This window comes from Diceros bicornis, chromosome 7, assembly GCF_020826845.1.
Source record: "Diceros bicornis minor isolate mBicDic1 chromosome 7, mDicBic1.mat.cur, whole genome shotgun sequence".
NCBI lineage: Eukaryota > Metazoa > Chordata > Mammalia > Perissodactyla > Rhinocerotidae > Diceros > Diceros bicornis.
The window spans coordinates 24,155,507-24,173,559 of NC_080746.1; the positions used below are offsets into that span (position 1 = coordinate 24,155,507).

Genomic DNA, 18,053 nt, shown 5'->3' on the forward strand with positions numbered 1-18,053 from the left:
TCTCCCCAAATTGATCTATAGACTCAACTCAATCTGCACCAAAATTCTAGCAGGCTTTTTTTGCAGAAATTGACAAAATGACCCTAAAATGTATATGGAAAGCCAAAAGACACAGAATAGCCAAAAAATTTTGAAAAAGAACAAAGTTGGAGAACTTGCACTTCCTCATTTTAAAACTTAATGTAAGTTATAGTTATCAGAACAGTTTGGTATTGATGTAAGGATAAACATATAGATCAATGGAACAGATGTGAGATTTCAGAAATAAACCCTTATATTTGTGGCCAATTGATTTTTTTAATTGAGGTATAATTGACATACAACATTATATTAGTTTCAGCTACAACATAGTGATTCAATATTTGTATATATTGTTAAATGATCACCACAGTAAGTCTAGTTAACATCCATCAATATACATATAGTTACAGAGTTTTTTTTCTTCTGATGAGAACTTTTAAGATTTACTCTCTTAGCAACTTTCAAATATGCGGTACAGTATTATTAACTATAGTTGCCATGCTGTACATTACATCCCCATGACTTATTTCATAACTGGAAGGGCAAATTGATTTTTGACAAGGGCAGTTTGATAGAAAAGGAGAGTCTTTTTAACAAATGGTGCTGGGACAATTGGATATCCACATGCAAAAAAGATGAATGTAGACCCTTACCTCATATTATACACAAAAATTAATTCAAAATGTATCAGAGACATTAATGTAAAGGCTAACACTATAAAGTAAAACAGGAGAAAATGTCAAGACCCTTGGGTTTAGGCAAAGATTTTTTAGACACAATCCAAGAAGCATGATCCATAAAAAAAAAAATTAATTAATTGGACTTAAAATTCAAAATTTAAGGGTAAAACTGGGTGAAGGGTATATGAGACATCTCTATACTATCTTTGCAACTTCCTGTGAATCTTTCATTATTTCAAAATTAAAAATTAAAAAAAAACTTTTCACTCAAAAAACATCCTTATGAAAATGAAAAGACAAGCCACAGATTGGGAGAAAATATTTGTAAATCACATATATGGCAAAACACTTGTATCTAGAATATACAAAGAACTCCTACAACTCAAGAAGATAATCCAATTTTTAAATGGGCAAAAGATTTGAATGGACATTTCTCCACAGAAGAGTACAAGTGGCTTATAAGCACATGAAAGGATGCTCAACATCATTAGTCATTAGGGAAATGCAAATTAAAACCACAAGATATCACTTCACATCCACCAGGATAGCTACGATCAGAAAGACAGACGATAACAAGTGTTGGGAAAGATGTAAAGGAACAGGAATTCTCACACATTGCTGGTGGGAATGTGAAGTAGTACAGCCACTTTAGAAAGCAGTTTTGCAGTTTCTAAAAAGGTTAAATATAAATTTTTAATCTGACCCAGCAATTCCATTCCTACGTATCTGCTCAAGAGGAATAAAACATAACGTTCACACAAAGATTCATGCATTAATTTTTGTAGCAGCATTATTCATAATAGCCAAAAAGTGGAAAGAGCCCAAATGTTAACTGGTGAAGAGATAAACAAAATGTATATCCATAATGAAATACCAATACTAATAAAAAAGAGTAAAATATAGATACATGCTACAACATGAATGAACTTTAAAAACACGCTAAATGAAAGAAGTCAAACACAAAAAGATTACACATTATGTGATTCTATTTATATGAAATTTCCAGAAAAGGCAAATCTATAGCAACAGAAAAGTAGATTCATGTTTGCCTAGGGTTGGGAGTGGAACTGGGGTTTAACTATAAACACATATGAAGAATCTTACTAGGGAGAAAAAATGTTCTAAAACTGGATATGGTAACGGTTTCAAATTTACTAAAAGTCATTGAATTGTATACTCAAAATGAGTGAATTTATGGCATGTAAATTATACCTCAATGAAGTTATTTTAAAAAGAGAAAAGTCAGGGGCTGGCCCAGTGGCACAAGCGGTTGGGTGCGCGCACTCTGCTGCGGCGGCCTGGGGTTCGCCGGTTCAGATCCCGGGTGTGCACCAATGCACTGGTTAGCAGGCCATGCTGTGGCGGAGTCCCATGTACAGTGGAGGAAGATGGGCACGGATGTTGGCCCAGGGCCAGTCTTCCTCACCAAAAAAAAAAAAAAAGGAGGATTGGCAGATGTTAGCACAGGGCTGATCTTCCTCATGAAAAAAAAAGAGAAAAGTCAGTTTGATCAAGTTTTTATATTAACTTTTGTTTTTTCCTTACTATAAAATTGACATGTTCATTGCAAAAATTTTAGAAAATACAAAGGAACAAAAAGAAGAAAATTTAAACACTGATCCTTCCATCTTCAGATAACCATTTTTGGCATTTTAGCATAGGTACTTACAGTTTTTCTTTCTATAGGGATGTAGGCTGAAAAACTAGAGCAGTCCCTACCCCTTGCCCTACACAGAATCTGGTATACCTTTACAACAATCCTTTCAAAGCTGCAGTTGAAATCTCAGACATGCAAAGGGAGAGATTGAACTGAATCTGGATGTAAGGAATGGAAAGAGCTGAATGATTCTGGATAAAGAAAGAGGGGCCTCTGAGGGGGAGGGTGCAAAGAAGAGTCCTAGCTTGAGTTCCCCAACTACCAAAAAAGAAAAAAAACAACAACAAGAAACAGATCCTGAAACAAGGACTTGTGTGCCGGTGATTTATTCGAGCGGTGGTCCCAGGGAGCAGGAATGAGAAAGCTGGGAGGGTGAGAAAGGGAAGGTGCAAAAGTTGGTATAAAGTGTGTTATCAAGGTTGTCACTGTGGGCCTGATTTGTCCAGAACCTCCTGAAAAGCATAAAGAATGCCTCCCAAAATTATCCCCCTGAAGGAAGGGAGGCAGGGGCATTGACCTACCAGCTCTTGACACTCGTTAGCTGAAGGTTGCCCCTGGGGATGTTAACCCCCACATTTCTTTTTTTTTTTTTTTAATTTTATTTATTTATTTTTTCCCCAAAGCCCCAGTAGACAGTTGTATGTCATAGAGGCACATCCTTCTAGTTGCTGTACGTGGGACGTGGCCTCAGCATGGCCAGAGAAGCGGTGCGTCGTTGCGTGCCTGGGATCCGAACCCCGGCCGCCAGCAGCGGAGCACGCGCACTTAACCGCTAAGCCACAGGGCCGGCCCATAACCCCCACATTTCTGAGCTGTGCTTGGCCAGGCAGATTTATCTGCAGCAGAAAGTGAAAAAACTCAGCACACTTGAGGCAATATTGTTAGTATGAGCCAGTGTGAAACTGCCCACTGCAGTTACTGCCGAAATCAGAAGTGGGCTGAAGAAATGTGACACGGCCCCAGACTGGATCAGAGCACCATGGCAAGAAGGTAGAGGTCAAGTAGTGGAAATCACCAGAGGACTTTTTAAGCACAGAGAAGTAGAATTCCCTTTTTCATTGAACCTAGGATGCCATTGATTGTAAAATGCACCATTATTTTATGTACCACTAAGAAAGAAAAGACACTGCCAACTAAACTATGACATGTCTTCAATTGTAAGACACATTCTTATTTAAGAAATATTAAAATGGGAAAAGTTGCATGTCTTAGAATTGATGAAATACAGATACAACTTTAAACCATTTGTATTACTCTAATGTAAATGCCTCCATCTCCATAAACCTTTAATAAAGTCTGCTAAACACATAACACCTGTGCGGATCGTTTTTTGTGGAAATTAGAGGAAAATGGCTGAGTTTCACATCTGAATCAGTGTGAACAGAAGAGTGACATGCTTTGAATATCAAGACAACTACTGCTGCAGGAAGCAGGAGCTTAGAACCAAAGGTGGCCCTGAGTCTCAGGAATCTGAAGAAACTATGATAACAACATTGGACTTTCTTCAATTCATAGAATGGAGTTTGAGCCAATCCTAACAAGATCTTGATAGGCAGGGAGACTACTTTTTTAAAAAAAATACAAAACTAGGATCATATTAAACAGACGATTTTATGTTATTTTCTTCTTAATTACATAATTTGATCACTTTTTTAATTGGCTAAAAGCTGAAATCAGTTTGTCACAGGTCTGAGTCTTAGAAAAATAAATCTGATCATGTGCTGCTATCTTATCTATAAGCCTTCTTTCAATAAAGTTGCTATTCTTAAACTTTTTAATAATGAAAAAAATAGTGAGTAAGAACCTAACATGTCTAAGAACAGCTTTGTTTAATCACCCTTGACCAGTTGTTTCTGGCCTTGTCAGGTTTAAGAAACTAAAGGACTGAGTTGTGCCCTTTTGTTTTCTAAACTGTTTTGGTCTTGCTTCCTTGTATTTTGACTCCTGAAAATATAATGTGGATATTTAAAGAGGCAGCGTGAAGTGATGAAATGAGGAGAATGGGTTTTGGAGACATGTAAATCTTTGAATCTTGTTTTGAATCTTGTTCCATAACCCAAAACTTGTCCCATAACCAAAGTACACAAGAGATGTGTACTTTGGACACATCTATTTGAGGCTGTTTCCTCACATATAAAATGGGAATAAAAAGAAATAGCTACCTCATAGGGTAGTTATACAGGTTAAGTTACCGCAGAGAGCATCTGGCACTGGAACATGTTAGCTAGTAAGTATTATTTCCCTTCTTACACGTCTCCATGCACCCACCACCCACTTCCATGTGACCTCTCACACACCCGCAGGCACACACATCACTTGTCAGAGAGAAACAGGGCCCTTCCTTCCTACAAGAACTAAACCCATCCTGCTTTAGGTCATTTCTTTTCCTGCAATGTGTAAATTCATTGCTCACTCTAAACGAACGAAACCATCACTGCTTTTCCTACCATTATTTCTGGCACTTAGACATATGTTGCTTTTTCCCTATCTTCTCTCAACAGTGGGCTTTATGAGAGAAAATGTCAGATCATAAAAGCCTGTTTTGTTTTGCTTGTTGTTATCCAAATTTTCAAGGCTTGATTTTGTTGTACACACACAAAAAAATCCAATTTCACCTTAGTCCACAGAAAATAGTGTGAGGGAGGAAGAAATTTTCCTCTACCCTTCTAGGTTCTTTCAGCTGGTCTAAGAATTAAATTGACATGAGACAGACTAACAGGAGAAAATGAAATTTAATTTTGCATGTACAGGAACCCCACATACATGATGGGTTCACACACAGAAAGGTAAAATCAGATATTTATGCCATCTTGAGCCAAGAAATGGGATAGGAACCCGGGACTTCAGAGGGGAGGAGGGTAATTCACAAGCAGATATTCAATAATTAGATGTTTGCCTTGACATACAGATAGGTCATAAAAGTTTATTTCTGGAGCCAGCACTGATGGCCTAGCTGTTAAAGTTTGGTGCACTCCACTTTGGCAGCCCAGGTTCAGTTCCTGGGCATGGAACCACATCACTCATCTGTCAGTAGCCATGCTGTGGCAGTGGTTCACATACAAGAACTAGAAGAATTTACAACTATACACAACTATGTACTGGGGCTTTGCAGGGGGAAGGAAGATAAAGGAAGAAAATTGACAACAGATGTTAGCTTAGGGTGAATCTTGCCCTGCAAAAAAAAAAAAATTATTTCTGGTAATAACTCTTATTACAGGCAAGGGCCACAATTGAAATTCTTTAAGGAAGAGGTAGAGTTTCTTTTGAGCCTGTAGGGTCTCAATTGCCTTTATCTCAAAATATTCCACATGACAAATCTTGGGGTGGCCTGTTCCAAACCCCTTCAATAGCAATTCAAAGTTTGCAATTTTGCTAAATCTACTTATGATTGTCTCTGGACTCATAAATCCCACATAGCAGAACAAAATTTTCTATTCATATCTGAAGGCCTTTGAAGGCTCAAAATTTAGCCTTTGATTTTCCCTCCAATGGTAATGGGTTTGCTCATGGATGGGCCCTCACTCCTGTGAGTGGATCCTGTCTTTTGTCTAGGACCTAAATTAAATATACGTCACAGAGCTCAGTTAAGGAAACTAGAAAGTAAAAACAGTCAAAGGTATAGGCATTGGAAATCACAAAATTTGGCACAAGGTGCCATGAGACACCACCTGCCCCAAAAGAGCTCCTCAACTGACCTACAAAGGAAGCACTTTCTCTTTCTGGCTCTTAGATTGCAAGATAGTCTGTAAGATATTTTTAGAATTATTAACTCATTTTTTGAAGCCATTTGACAAAAACAAAACAACAGGTTTTTCCATAATTCCATATTTCCATGGAAAATTCTATATTTCCAGAAAGCTCTCAGAAACCATATTCTGAAAATAATGCCTTTTCTTTTTCCTTTGGTGAGGAAGATTGGCCCTGAGCTAACATCTCTGCCAATCTTCCTCTATTTTGTATGTGGGTCACTGCCACAGCATGGCTTGATGGGTGGTATAGGTTCACTCCTGGGATCCGAACCCATGAACCCAGGCCGTCGAAGCGGAGCCCGCAGAGCTTAACCACTACTCGACCAGGCCGGCCCCCTGAATATAACGCCTTTTAAGACCAGACGCATACATAATGCAGAACCGTGAGCCTTCCAAAGATGCCCTGCAACAAGAGGGGTAAAAACAAAGCACAGAGGGAGAGGAGGAGCTCTAGTTGGCTGATTGGGGACGCCTTCACAGAAAAAGTTTCATTTAAGCCAAGCCTTGAAGGACAAGAAGAATTTCAACAGACAAATGTGAAGAAGGACTCTTTCTTCTTAGCATGTGAACCTGGATTTGTTCGAAGTTATCTCTGAAGGTCACAGTGCTAATTGACATAGCAGGTATGAGTCTTAGTCCTTAAACTCTGATGGGTAAGAAATGCAACCTTATTTTCTATATTTTAATTTCTACTCCAAGTTCGCACAATGCTGAGGTAGTGGAAACTTAATTTTAGTAATTGGTGAGTGTCCCTCTTTCTCCACAGTCGTATTTAAGTTCCATAGAGCAAATAATACCAAGGTGTTGAGGATGGGATGGGTAGGGAATCTTGCCCGTGGTCATCATAACAGATTCTGACATCTGCTGAGATATCCATCATCCCCTTTTGGTCCCCATCTGACTGTCCACAAACTTGCTACTGAGTAGGCTCTCACTCCTGTCCACAAAGCCCTTTTAGGTGTATGGCTATCTCCATCTACATGATTGACATTACTGGTTGCTGTTCCAGGATCCATGTGATCTCTTCCATTATGTAGCAGACAGGTGATTGGGGTGGGATTGACATAAACCACCACCCCTCCTACCAGTTCCGCTAGTGGATCCTGATTGGCTCAGGCATAATCCCAGCCTTCTTGCCTTGATGGCAAGTCCTTAGTCAGAGTGGCTATTTTAGGGGTAAGCACATGACTGAGGTTGGTCCAAACTAAAGCCCAGGAGTATTTTTCCATGGTTGAGAAAAGTAAGTTCCCTTTCTGAACAGGCAGATGTGAGACTAGGAACTGACAGAACAATTTGTTATTAGGAGGGAAGCCAGCTTGAGGACAAAGCCAATACCCATGAGAGAACAGCAATGGAACCAGTGCCTGATTAAATCACTCTTACCTCTGAGCTATCACTGAGCCAATAAAATCCATTTGTTGTTTATATCAGTTTGAGTTGAATTTTTTATTACTTCCATACAAAATCCAGTCTACTTCAGTGACACTCCTAGGTGCACTGAAAATATTCTGTTTTTTCTGGACCCTCAGGGACTCAGAGAACCTTGAGAGGTTGCTCAGGTTTTATCTACTGGATATGCCACATAACCATTTCTTTTTTACTGTCTTGCTGCCTCCTAGGGCTCTACCCAGAAGAGGGGCATAGATCCCCTCTACTCTTATTTCTCACAAAGCCATCTGTGTGTGTTTGGGGGGAGGTGTTACCTATAACCCCATTCCTAGAACTCAGCCTGGTGGGAAATCAGGTCTCCATGACCTACTCAACAAGAAAGCTCTCATTGGTTCCCCTCCCATCTTTACCTCCTCCCCTGCCCTGAGGCTTCCTTTCCTAGTTGGGGAGGGAGAGTGGGTACAAATTGTAAGAGGGTTGCCTGTTCATCCTGTACCTCCAAATCAATTGTCTCTTCTCTGGGTCCTCTTCCTTTCCTTGGCTAAACTGTTGGTGGTGGGCAGAGAAAGCCAAAGGATGACAGGAAAAACCAGAAACGAAAGGGAGAGTCATCACAGGAGAGTGCTCCCTGAGCAGAGCAAGGTCTGGATCAGAAATAAATACCATATAAATGTTGACTCTCAAATTTATATTTGAAGCCCAGACTTCTCTCCTGAACTACAGACTCATATATTCAACTCTCTACTCCACATTTCTACGTGGATGCCTAACAGACATCTCACGCTTGTCTAAAATGGAAATCATCCTAGCAGTTTCCTCCATCCATATTTGTCACCACAGCCCTGACTGTCCTCCGGACCATGCTTTGTGGTTGAAGCCCTTGAGAGGCACCTCCTGTGGCATGGCCAAGGAAGGCTCCTCCTAGAAATAGAGGCATCTCTGCTGTTCTGTCACCACTAACCCCTGCCTCCCTGCCTATTCTTATGGCACTTGTCCCTGCAGGGCTCTGCCTATAGGGTTCTAGTGTCTAAGAGTATCCCCGAAATCCACCTTCTGCACCCACAGTAGTTGACCGTGAATTTGTATATAACGACTGACTGATTAGGGTGCAGCCTCTAGCAAACAGAGAAATACAGGCCAATAATGAACCTCTTCCTGCACAGGGTCTCCAGTCTGATGTTTGTTCCAGCCCTGCAGGGGCAGATTCTGCTTTTGTGGGGGCCTGAGTCCTATTCAATAGCCTCTTTAAGAAAAACAATACAACATTATGAACAAAACAAGGTGCAAAAATGAATACTTACTTAAAATAAGAAAAGAAATCAAATCATAATTTTAAAAGCTGACAAATTCCACAAATATTACTATATATAGATAAGTAATATTAATTTCCTGAAACACCTATATAATATTTTAAATGTTTTAATATTTGTTAATTTTTAAATTGACATACTATAAAATTAGCTTTGGTGTGCAGTTTATGAATTTTAACAGATATATATTTGTGAAACTACTAACGTAATTAAGATATAGAACAGTCAATCACAACCAAATTCCCTCATCCTGCCCCTTTGTAGTCAAACCCACCTCTCAACACTAACCCCTAGAAAATACGGATTTGTTCATCTTCCGTATGGTTTTATCTTTTCCAGAATGTCATACAAATGGAATCATACACTACATACATTTTTTGGATTGGCTTTTCCCATTCAACAAAATGCCTTTGTGATTCATCCAAGTTTTTGCATGTATCTATAGTTCAGTCCTTTTTATTGTTGAATTCTCCCAAACAACCTGCTTCACTCATAGTTATTCCCATCTTAGTTGATGGTAACTCTATTCTTCTTGTGGTTCAAGCCAAACACCTTGAAGTATCCCTTGACTCCCTTTTCCTCTCAACCCCACATCTAATCCATCAGGAAATCAGGTTAGCTCTATCTGTAAAATATAGTGATAATCCAATCACTTCTCAGCATCTCCACTGCTACCACCCTGATTTGAGCCACATCATTTCACCTGGGTTACTGCAAAGGCCTCCCACCTGGTCCCTGGGCTCCTCCTGCCTTTGGCTTCTCTACAGTGTAGTCTCAACATAGCAGCTGCAGTGGTCCTTTTGAAAACATAAGTCAAATCATGAGATGCCTCTGCTCAAAATTCTGCACAGACTCCCCATTCCATCAGAGTAAAAGCCAAAGTCCTTATAATGGCTTACAAGGCCCTACATCATCTGGTCCCCACTTACTCTCCAATTTTGTCTCCTACTTCTCTTCTCATTCATTCTGCTCCAGCCACACTGGCCATTCTGCTCCTCAAACACATCACACATACTTCTACCATAGGGTCCACTTTTTTTCTCTACCTAGAATTCTTTCCACCCCCCTTCCCTGCAGATGCCCATTGACTAATTCCTCACCTCCTTCAAGACTGTGATGAAATCTCTCTTTTTCAATGAGGCTTACCCTGACTACTCTATTTAATACCATAAACTCCCCCATCCCACCTCCAGGCACTACTGATCCCCCTTACACTGCATTACTTTCCATCTATAGGCCCATCACTTTCTAACATACCATATAATTAATTTATACACTATGCCATTGTTTATTGTGAGATTCCCCAATAGGATGTTGACTCCATGAAGGCAGAGACCTGTGTCTGTTTTATTTACTGGTGTATTCCAAGCACCTAGTGTAGAACCTGAAACAGAGCATGTGCCCAATATATGAATATATATGAGTGAATGAAGAAGGGAAAGCACAAATTCTGGGGCTTAATACTTTCTTACAGACAGAGCAAGTCAGTCAATAGAATGCACAAACTTCCAAGTTCTCTGAAGTCTTGAGGACCCCAGTCAATAGCCTCAGCTTTCTGAGCTGAGGGGCAGAGGGCAACATCTGTGACTTTTGATTTTGCCCATCACTCAGCAGTGGCTGGTAGTCTCAGCACCTCGCATGGTTAAATACTTACTATAGAAGAGAGAACGCCAACGCCTGCTGGACTCAGGGCCACTGAGGAGAGCTGTGCAGGAGGTGCATGATGTACAAAACTAACACAGTGGCCTTGGCTGGTCAGCAGTCCTTTCCCATCTTGTTGACACCTCACACTCTGCCCTTCCAGTTTCCAGAAAGCTCCACCCTTCCTTCCTGGCACCCTGACAGGGATGGTTATACCCAGGCAACGGGTAATGAAACTCCTCCCTATTGAATGCCTATTATGTGCTAGACATTATTTCATTTAACCATACAGGTATCCATGAATCGAGTTTCTAATGCAGAGGCTTCAAAGGCTAGTAAAGTCTATGCCAGGTGCTCACGAATTGCTTAAAGAAGCAATAACAACCTAAAGGGTTGGGCGGGGCGGGTAGGGCAGAGTCTCCCTATTCCTTTAAGTAGTGATTAAGCCTGGGCTGCCTGCCGAAGTCACAAGCTTCATCAGTCAGTGGTTCCATGAAGATAAGAGCCTGGTTTCTTGGTCCCTTCCCATCTTTGTTTTCTGACTATCAGTCTTTGATCTGCCACCTTTCCACCCTACCTCATTGCTTTCCAGCCAGCTCATCAAAGTTGGAAGCCATGTGTTGCATCCCTGAAGCTCACGCGTTAGTTTCACCCACAGGTAGAGGAAGACAAACCAAGTTAACAAGAATTATTTGAGTGCCTTTCAGGCATCCAACAAATATTTATTGAGTCCCCACTATGAGCCAAGCTCTTTTATAGACAGTAATGATTGAGCAAATAAGAGAGACAGATCCTGTTCCCAAGGTGCTTACATTCTAGTAGAGAGGAAACGAGACTAGAAATAAATTTCTTTTATGATCACAACATCAGATAGTGAAAAATGCTATGGGGGGAATTAAGAACCTCTATGAAGAGGTGTCAGTTAAACTAAGATCTGAAGGCCAAGACAGAGGTTCTCATGCCAAGATTATGAGGAAGTACATTCTAGGTGAAGAAAACAGCTAGTGCAAAGGTCCTGAGGCTGGAACCAGCTTGGAGTGTGTGAGGCAGAGAAAGGGGCTACCATGGCTGGAAGAGGGTTGTCAGAAGGCAGAGTGGCCACGGATGGGATGGGAGAGGTGGATGGGGTTTGGACAGAGTTGTGGACTCAAGTAAGGAATGTGGATTTTATCTAAGTGCTAAATAGAGGGCTTTAAGCAGGAGGATGATTTGATCTGATTTATGTTTCTAAAAGATCATTCTGGCCACTGGGAGGAGAATGGACTTTAGTGGGTAAAGGTGGAAGCAGGGAGAGAGGAGGTGATGTACTAGTCCAGGTGAGGGATGATGATAGCAGATGAGGATATAGCAGTGGAGGTGGAGAGAACTCTTAGATTCACATGTGTTTCGGAGGAGAGTCAGCAGAAATTGCTGGTGGGTTGAACATGAGGGTAAGTGTAGGGAAGAATCCAGGATGACCCCCAGGTTTGGGTCTGACATCACTGTGCCCACAGACACCTGGCCTATCCGACCTTACCTCTCAAGCGAGCTGAATACCTGAAGGGTATAGTTCATTTACTATCTGTTTTCTCTACAAAAACCTGGCCCACTACATTTACAACAGAATTTTCCCTGTGCAAAATCACATACAGACAGACATCTTCAAGAAGGCCTCCAGACAGGCCTGATAATGATTATTGAATTGTCACATGTTTCAAATAATGACCACAAAAGCAGTGTCTCCTCAATCTCTAAAGCAAGATAAAGAGAGATAAACCTACTGTATGCATATTCATAATGACATACACAACCAACATACATGCTTGCCACTTTAAAAATTTAGACCAAAAATAAATTGCAGCCCACATTTTTTCAGATCCTTTAATTGCTTCCATAGAATTCAACATACAGAATAGGTCTTATTTATAATTGCAATGCCCCAATTAAAAAAAAATGAAAGTAAGGGGCCGGCCCGGTGGTGTAGCGGTTAAGTTTGCGCGCTCTGCTTCAGTGGCCCGGGGTTCCCAGGTTCAGATGCCAGGCGCGGACCAACGCACTGCTTGTCAAGCCGTGCTGTAGTGGTGTCCCATATAAAGTAGAGGAAGATGGGCATGGATTTTAGCCCAGGGCCAACCTTCCTCGGCAAAAAGAGGAGGATTGGCATCGGATGTTAGCTTAGGGCTAATCTTCCTCATAAAAAAAAAGAAAGTGGCTGTTATCCCCATTGCACAGAAGAATAAACCAAGGTGCAGAGGAAATAACAGATGGAAGCTCAGGAAATGAAATATTTTCCCCAAGATCACACACTAGTCCCTAGTAGTGCCAGATCTCCTGGCCCCTTAGTCAATCAGTGCTTTTTCCACGATGCCACAAGGTTTTCCCATAAACCACAACACTATTTGCAGTCTACAGGCTGTGCAATGACAGCAGAAGGGCAAACAAGTGTGTAGCTGCTTCAAAGCCAAGGTAGCTTAATGGAAAGACTTTTATACACACAGCCACCTTAATCTGGTTGATGAGCTGATCGGCGGTCATAAATGTAGAATTTGACAGAACAAGGCAGGGATGGGGGCGGTACGATGTATTTTAGCAGTTCTTTGATAATTTATTGAACAAATGATATTTTTGTGAATTGCATTAAGTTATTCTGGAGTAAGAGTACCTATCTTCACATGGCCGTGTTTTGGAGGAGAGAGGGCAGAAAAAGTTACAATATGGCAACCTCTAAATATTTTATAAATCACTTAGGAAATTTACAAAAAAAAATGCTAGATCATTTATATTAGAGGCATTTGTGGTACTTGAACATTTAATTTGACTAAATCTAGCTAGTGACTCATTGGACATCCCTGGGCCCCAAGGAGAGGAAAAAAATGAAGTTCAAAATAAAGAGACTAATTGAGACGTCAGCAGAGGCACCAAAGCCAATATCCACCAAGCATGCCAGAGAGACAGCAGGCAAGATGCCAGCCCTCACGAAATTTAGAGTCAGCGAGTTAGTCATTTGGCAGATATTATTAAGCCCCAACAATGTGCCAGGCATTGTATTAGGTGCTTGGCATACAAAGATGGACCAGATGCAGAACCTGGTTTTAAGAAATGTGACTGAATAACAAGTAAAGAGATTGAAATAGTAATCAAAAACCTCCCAAAAAATAAAAGTCCAGGACCAGATGGCTTCTCCAGTGAATTTTACCAAACATTCAAAGAAGATTTAATACCCATCCTTCTCAAACTATTCCAAAAAATAGAGGACGGTGGAACGCTTCCTAAATCATTCCACCAGGCGAACATCACCCTGATACCAAAACCAGACAAAGACAATACAAAGAAAGAAAATTACAGGCCAATATCGCTGATGAACATTGATGCAAAAATCCTCAACAAAATATTGGCAAACCGAATACAACAATACATTAAAAAGATCATACACCATGATCAAGTGGGATTTATACCAGGGACGCAGGGATGGTTCAACATCCGCAAATCAATCAACGTGATACATCACATCAACAAAACAAAGAATAAAAACCACATGATCATCTCAATAGATGCAGAGAAGGCATTTGACAAGATACAACATCCATTTATGATAAAAACTCTCAATAAAATGGGAATAGAAGGAAAGTACCTCAACATAATAAAGGCCATATATGACAAACCCACAGCCAACATCATACTCAACGGGGAAAGACTGAAAGCCATTCCCCTGAGAACAGGAACGAGGCAGGGCTGCCCACTCTCACCACTCCTGTTCAACATAGTACTGGAGGTTTTGGCCAGAGCAATTAGGCAAGAAAAAGGAATAAAAGGAATCCAAATAGGTAACAAAGAAGTGAAACTCTCACTATTTGCAGATGACATGATTGTATATATAGAAAACCCTAAAGAATCTGTTGGAAAACTATTAGAAACAATCAACAACTACAGCAAAGTTGCAGGGTACAAAATCAATCTACAAAAATCAGTTGCATTTCCGTATGCTAATAATGAACTAACAGAAAGAGAGCTCAAAAAGATAATACCATTTACAATTGCATCCAAAAGAATAAAATACCTAGGAATAAATCTTACCAAGGAGGTGAAGGACCTATACAATGAGAACTACAGAGATGAGAGGCGGAGTCAAGATGGCGGCATAAGCAGACTCAGAACTCACCTCCTCCTGTGGACACAAACAATTTACAACTACTCGTGGAAAAATTACCCCTGAGACAGAACTGAAAACTGCATAAGAGGAACTCCTGCAACAACGGACAATCCTAACTGAGGTGGAAGAGGCAGAGACTCCCTTCTGGAGAGGAAAAACGCCGCCTTCACAAGCCGCCAGCTTCACGGCTGCCGGGAGCAGCTCACAGGTACACAGCCCTCCCTGGAGGCGCGGGGCCCTGAGCCGGGGAGCGCCGCGCTGGGGGCATTTTGTGGACCCAGCACAATCGAAACCAGCGGCATAATATCTGACTTTGCCTGCTACTAAAACACTGGGGAGGACCCCCAGAAAACCCGGTTCACAAAGAAACTAAAACTGGCTCTTAAAGGGCCCGCGCGCAAACTCACCCGTTTCAGAAAGCAACCTAAAATCACCAGAAAGAAAGGTGCACAGTGCTGTGGTGAAAAGAGACTCACCCAATAGGCCCTGAGTGCATCTCGGTGAGGGGTGAGACCTCTCCAGGGACTGGGACATTGGCGGCGGCCATTGTTGTGGCCTGGGGTGGGCGTGCTGACACAGACGCCATTGGAGTTCTCCCTGAGGCCTGCTAGCCCAGGGTCTGCCCCACCCGCTAGAGCACCGATTTAATCCAGCTCAGCCAGGACAGGCAGCCCACCCTAGAGACTGGCCCCACCCAACAACAAGCCCTCAGGCAACTTGTGGGCCTGCATAGATTGGTGACTGGATTCTCTGCAGCCTGGCAACTGAGCCGACTTGAGCGGGGCAGGGTGTCCACAAGGAGCGGGTGGAGAGTGTGGGGCGGTGGCGGAGTGCGTGGGGCTCCCGCCGTGGAGAGACTGGGTCCCCGTGGGGGAGGTCGGGGCGCTCACACGGGGCAGGACTGTGTTGACTGTGTGTGTGGACCTGTGGGCAGCAGGGTTTGTCAGCTGCAGAAGACTTGTGCTTCTCAAAGACTCACATAGGAGGTTTGCCCCACCTTCCAAAGCCTGAAACGATTGGGTGCTCCTGTGCCTGAGGCCAGCCCCACCCAGCTGCAATCCTCAGAGAGCTGACAAGAGACCTAATAGGCTAGAGGCTCACAGCAATGATAAGGCCCTGAGCCTAACAACCTGCCACGCTGGGGGCCTACTCACTTAAAAGAAATACTGCAACACAAATGTGGTATTAGAACTTGCAGCCAACTGTGCTGGGGCTCCCCACACCTGATAAAGACACTGAAGGGCCCACAACAACTACAAGCAGCTGAGTATTACAACAGCTGGCCAGGAGCATAACTCAGCCTCCCTGGGCACCTACAGGGAGAGCAAACAGGCCACAACAGAAGGACACACGTAGCCCACATAGGGGTCACCCCTGGAACATTGAGAACTGAGGGAAGCACACTGAAAGCCTCCTAAGCCATCACTTACATAAGGTCACCTATCCAAGAGCAGGAGACGTAGCTGACCTACCTAATACGTAGACACAAGCACAGGGAAAGAGGCAAAATGAGGAGGCAAAAGAATACATTCCAAGTAAGGGAACAGGACAAAACCGCAGAAAAGGAACTAAGTGAAACAAAAATGAGCAACCTACCAGACAGAGAGTTCAAACTAAGAGTGTTAAGGATGCTCACTGATCTGGGGAGAAGAATAGATGAACTCAGTGAGAATGTCAACAAAGAAATGGAAGATATAAAAAAGAACCAATCAGAAATGAAGAATACAATACTGGAAATGAAAAATTCATTAGAGGGACTCAAAAGCAGAGTAGAGGATACAGAAAAATGGATCTGTGAGCTGGACGAAAGACTAGAAGAAATTACCCAAGCTGAACAGGTAAAAGAGAAAAGAATTAAAAAGAGTGAGGACAGTCTAAGGGACCTCTGGGACAACATCAAGCGCACTAACATCCGTGTTATAGGTGTCCCAGAAGGAGAAGAGCGAGACAAGGGGGCAGAGAATCTATTTCAAGAAATAATAGATGAAAACTTCCCTAACCTAAGGAAGGAAACAGACATCCAGGTACAGGAAGCACAGAGAGCACCAAACAAAATAAACCCAAAGAGGCCCACACCAAGACACATCATAATCAAAATGTCCAGAATTAAAGATAAAGAGAGAATCCTAAAAGCCGCAAGAGAATGTCAAGTTACATACAAAGGAAACCCCATAAGGCTATCAGCTGACTTCTCAGCAGAAACCTTATAGGCTAGAAGAGAATGGCATGATATATTTAAAGTGCTAAAAGGAAAAAACTTACAGCCAAGAATACTCTACCCAGCAAGGTTATCATTCAAAATGGAAGGAGAGATCAAAATTTTCCCAGATAAGCAAAAATTAAAGGAGTTTGTCACCAAGAAACCAGTGCTACAAGAAATGTTAAAGCAACTGATTTAAGGGGAAAAGAGAAGACCACAAATAGGAAAAACTATCTATTTCCATGATAAGAGGGTAATGGATACAAATGCACAAAAAAGAGATTAGATATGATATCAAAAACATAAAAGGAGGGGCTGGCCCGGTGGCGCAAGCGGTTAAGTGCGCGCGCTCCGCTGCGGCGGCCCGGGGTTCGCTGGTTCGGATCCCGGGTGCGCACCGAAGTACTGCGTGGTAAGCCATGCTGTGGCGGCGTCCCATATAAAGTGGAGGAAGATAGGCACCGATGTTAGCCCAGGGCCGTCTTCCTCAGCTAAAAAAGAGGAGGATTGGCGGATGTTAGCTCAGGGCTGATCTCCTCACAAAAAAAAAAAAAAAAAAAAAAACATAAAAGGAGGGAGGAGGGGAGTTAAGAGTACAGCTTTCAGACAGAGGTCAAACTAAAGTGACCATCAATTCTGTATAGAAGAAGAAAGGAACAGAGAAGGACTACTAAAACACTGAGAAAAAAAAAAAAAGTTAAAAAATGGCAGTAAGTACATACTTATCAATAGCTGCTTTAAACGTCAATGGACTAAATGCTACAATTAAAGGGCATAGGGTGGCTGACTGGATGAAAAAACAAGACCCATATATATGCTGCATACAAGAGACACACTTCAGACCTAAAGACACTCACAAACTGAAAGTGAAGGGATGGAAAAAGATACTCCACGCAAATGGCAATGAAAAGAAAGCTGGGGTAGCAGTACTCATATCAGACAAAATAGACTTTAAAACAAAAACTGTAAAAAGAGACAAAGAAGGGCATTACATAATGATCAAGGGAACAATCCAACAAGAGGATATAACACTTGTAAATATCTACGCACCCAATGTAGGTGCACCTAAATATATAAAGCAATTATTAACAGACATAAAAAGAGAAATAGATAGTAACACAATAATAGTAGGGGACTTTAACACTCCACTTACACCAACGGATAGATCATCCAAACAGAAGATCAATAAGGAAACATTGGCCTTAAACGACACACTAGAACAGATGGACCTAGTAGATATATACAGAGCACTCCATCCAAAAACAGAAGAATACATG

General features: G+C 41.8%; 1 protein-coding gene across 1 annotated transcript in view; it reads right to left on the reverse strand.

Annotated features, from left to right (window-relative positions):
- The window catches only part of TEX12 (testis expressed 12), a 42,120-nt gene extending 26,933 nt beyond the window's left edge, over positions 1-15,187 (reverse strand). Inside the window, exon 1 of the mRNA XM_058545229.1 lies at positions 15,053-15,187. Coding sequence (XP_058401212.1) covers positions 15,053-15,162 — 110 coding nt within the window. The 5' untranslated portion in view covers positions 15,163-15,187. The remainder of the gene's footprint in view (positions 1-15,052) is intronic.
- Between the last annotated feature and the right edge of the window lie 2,866 nt (positions 15,188-18,053).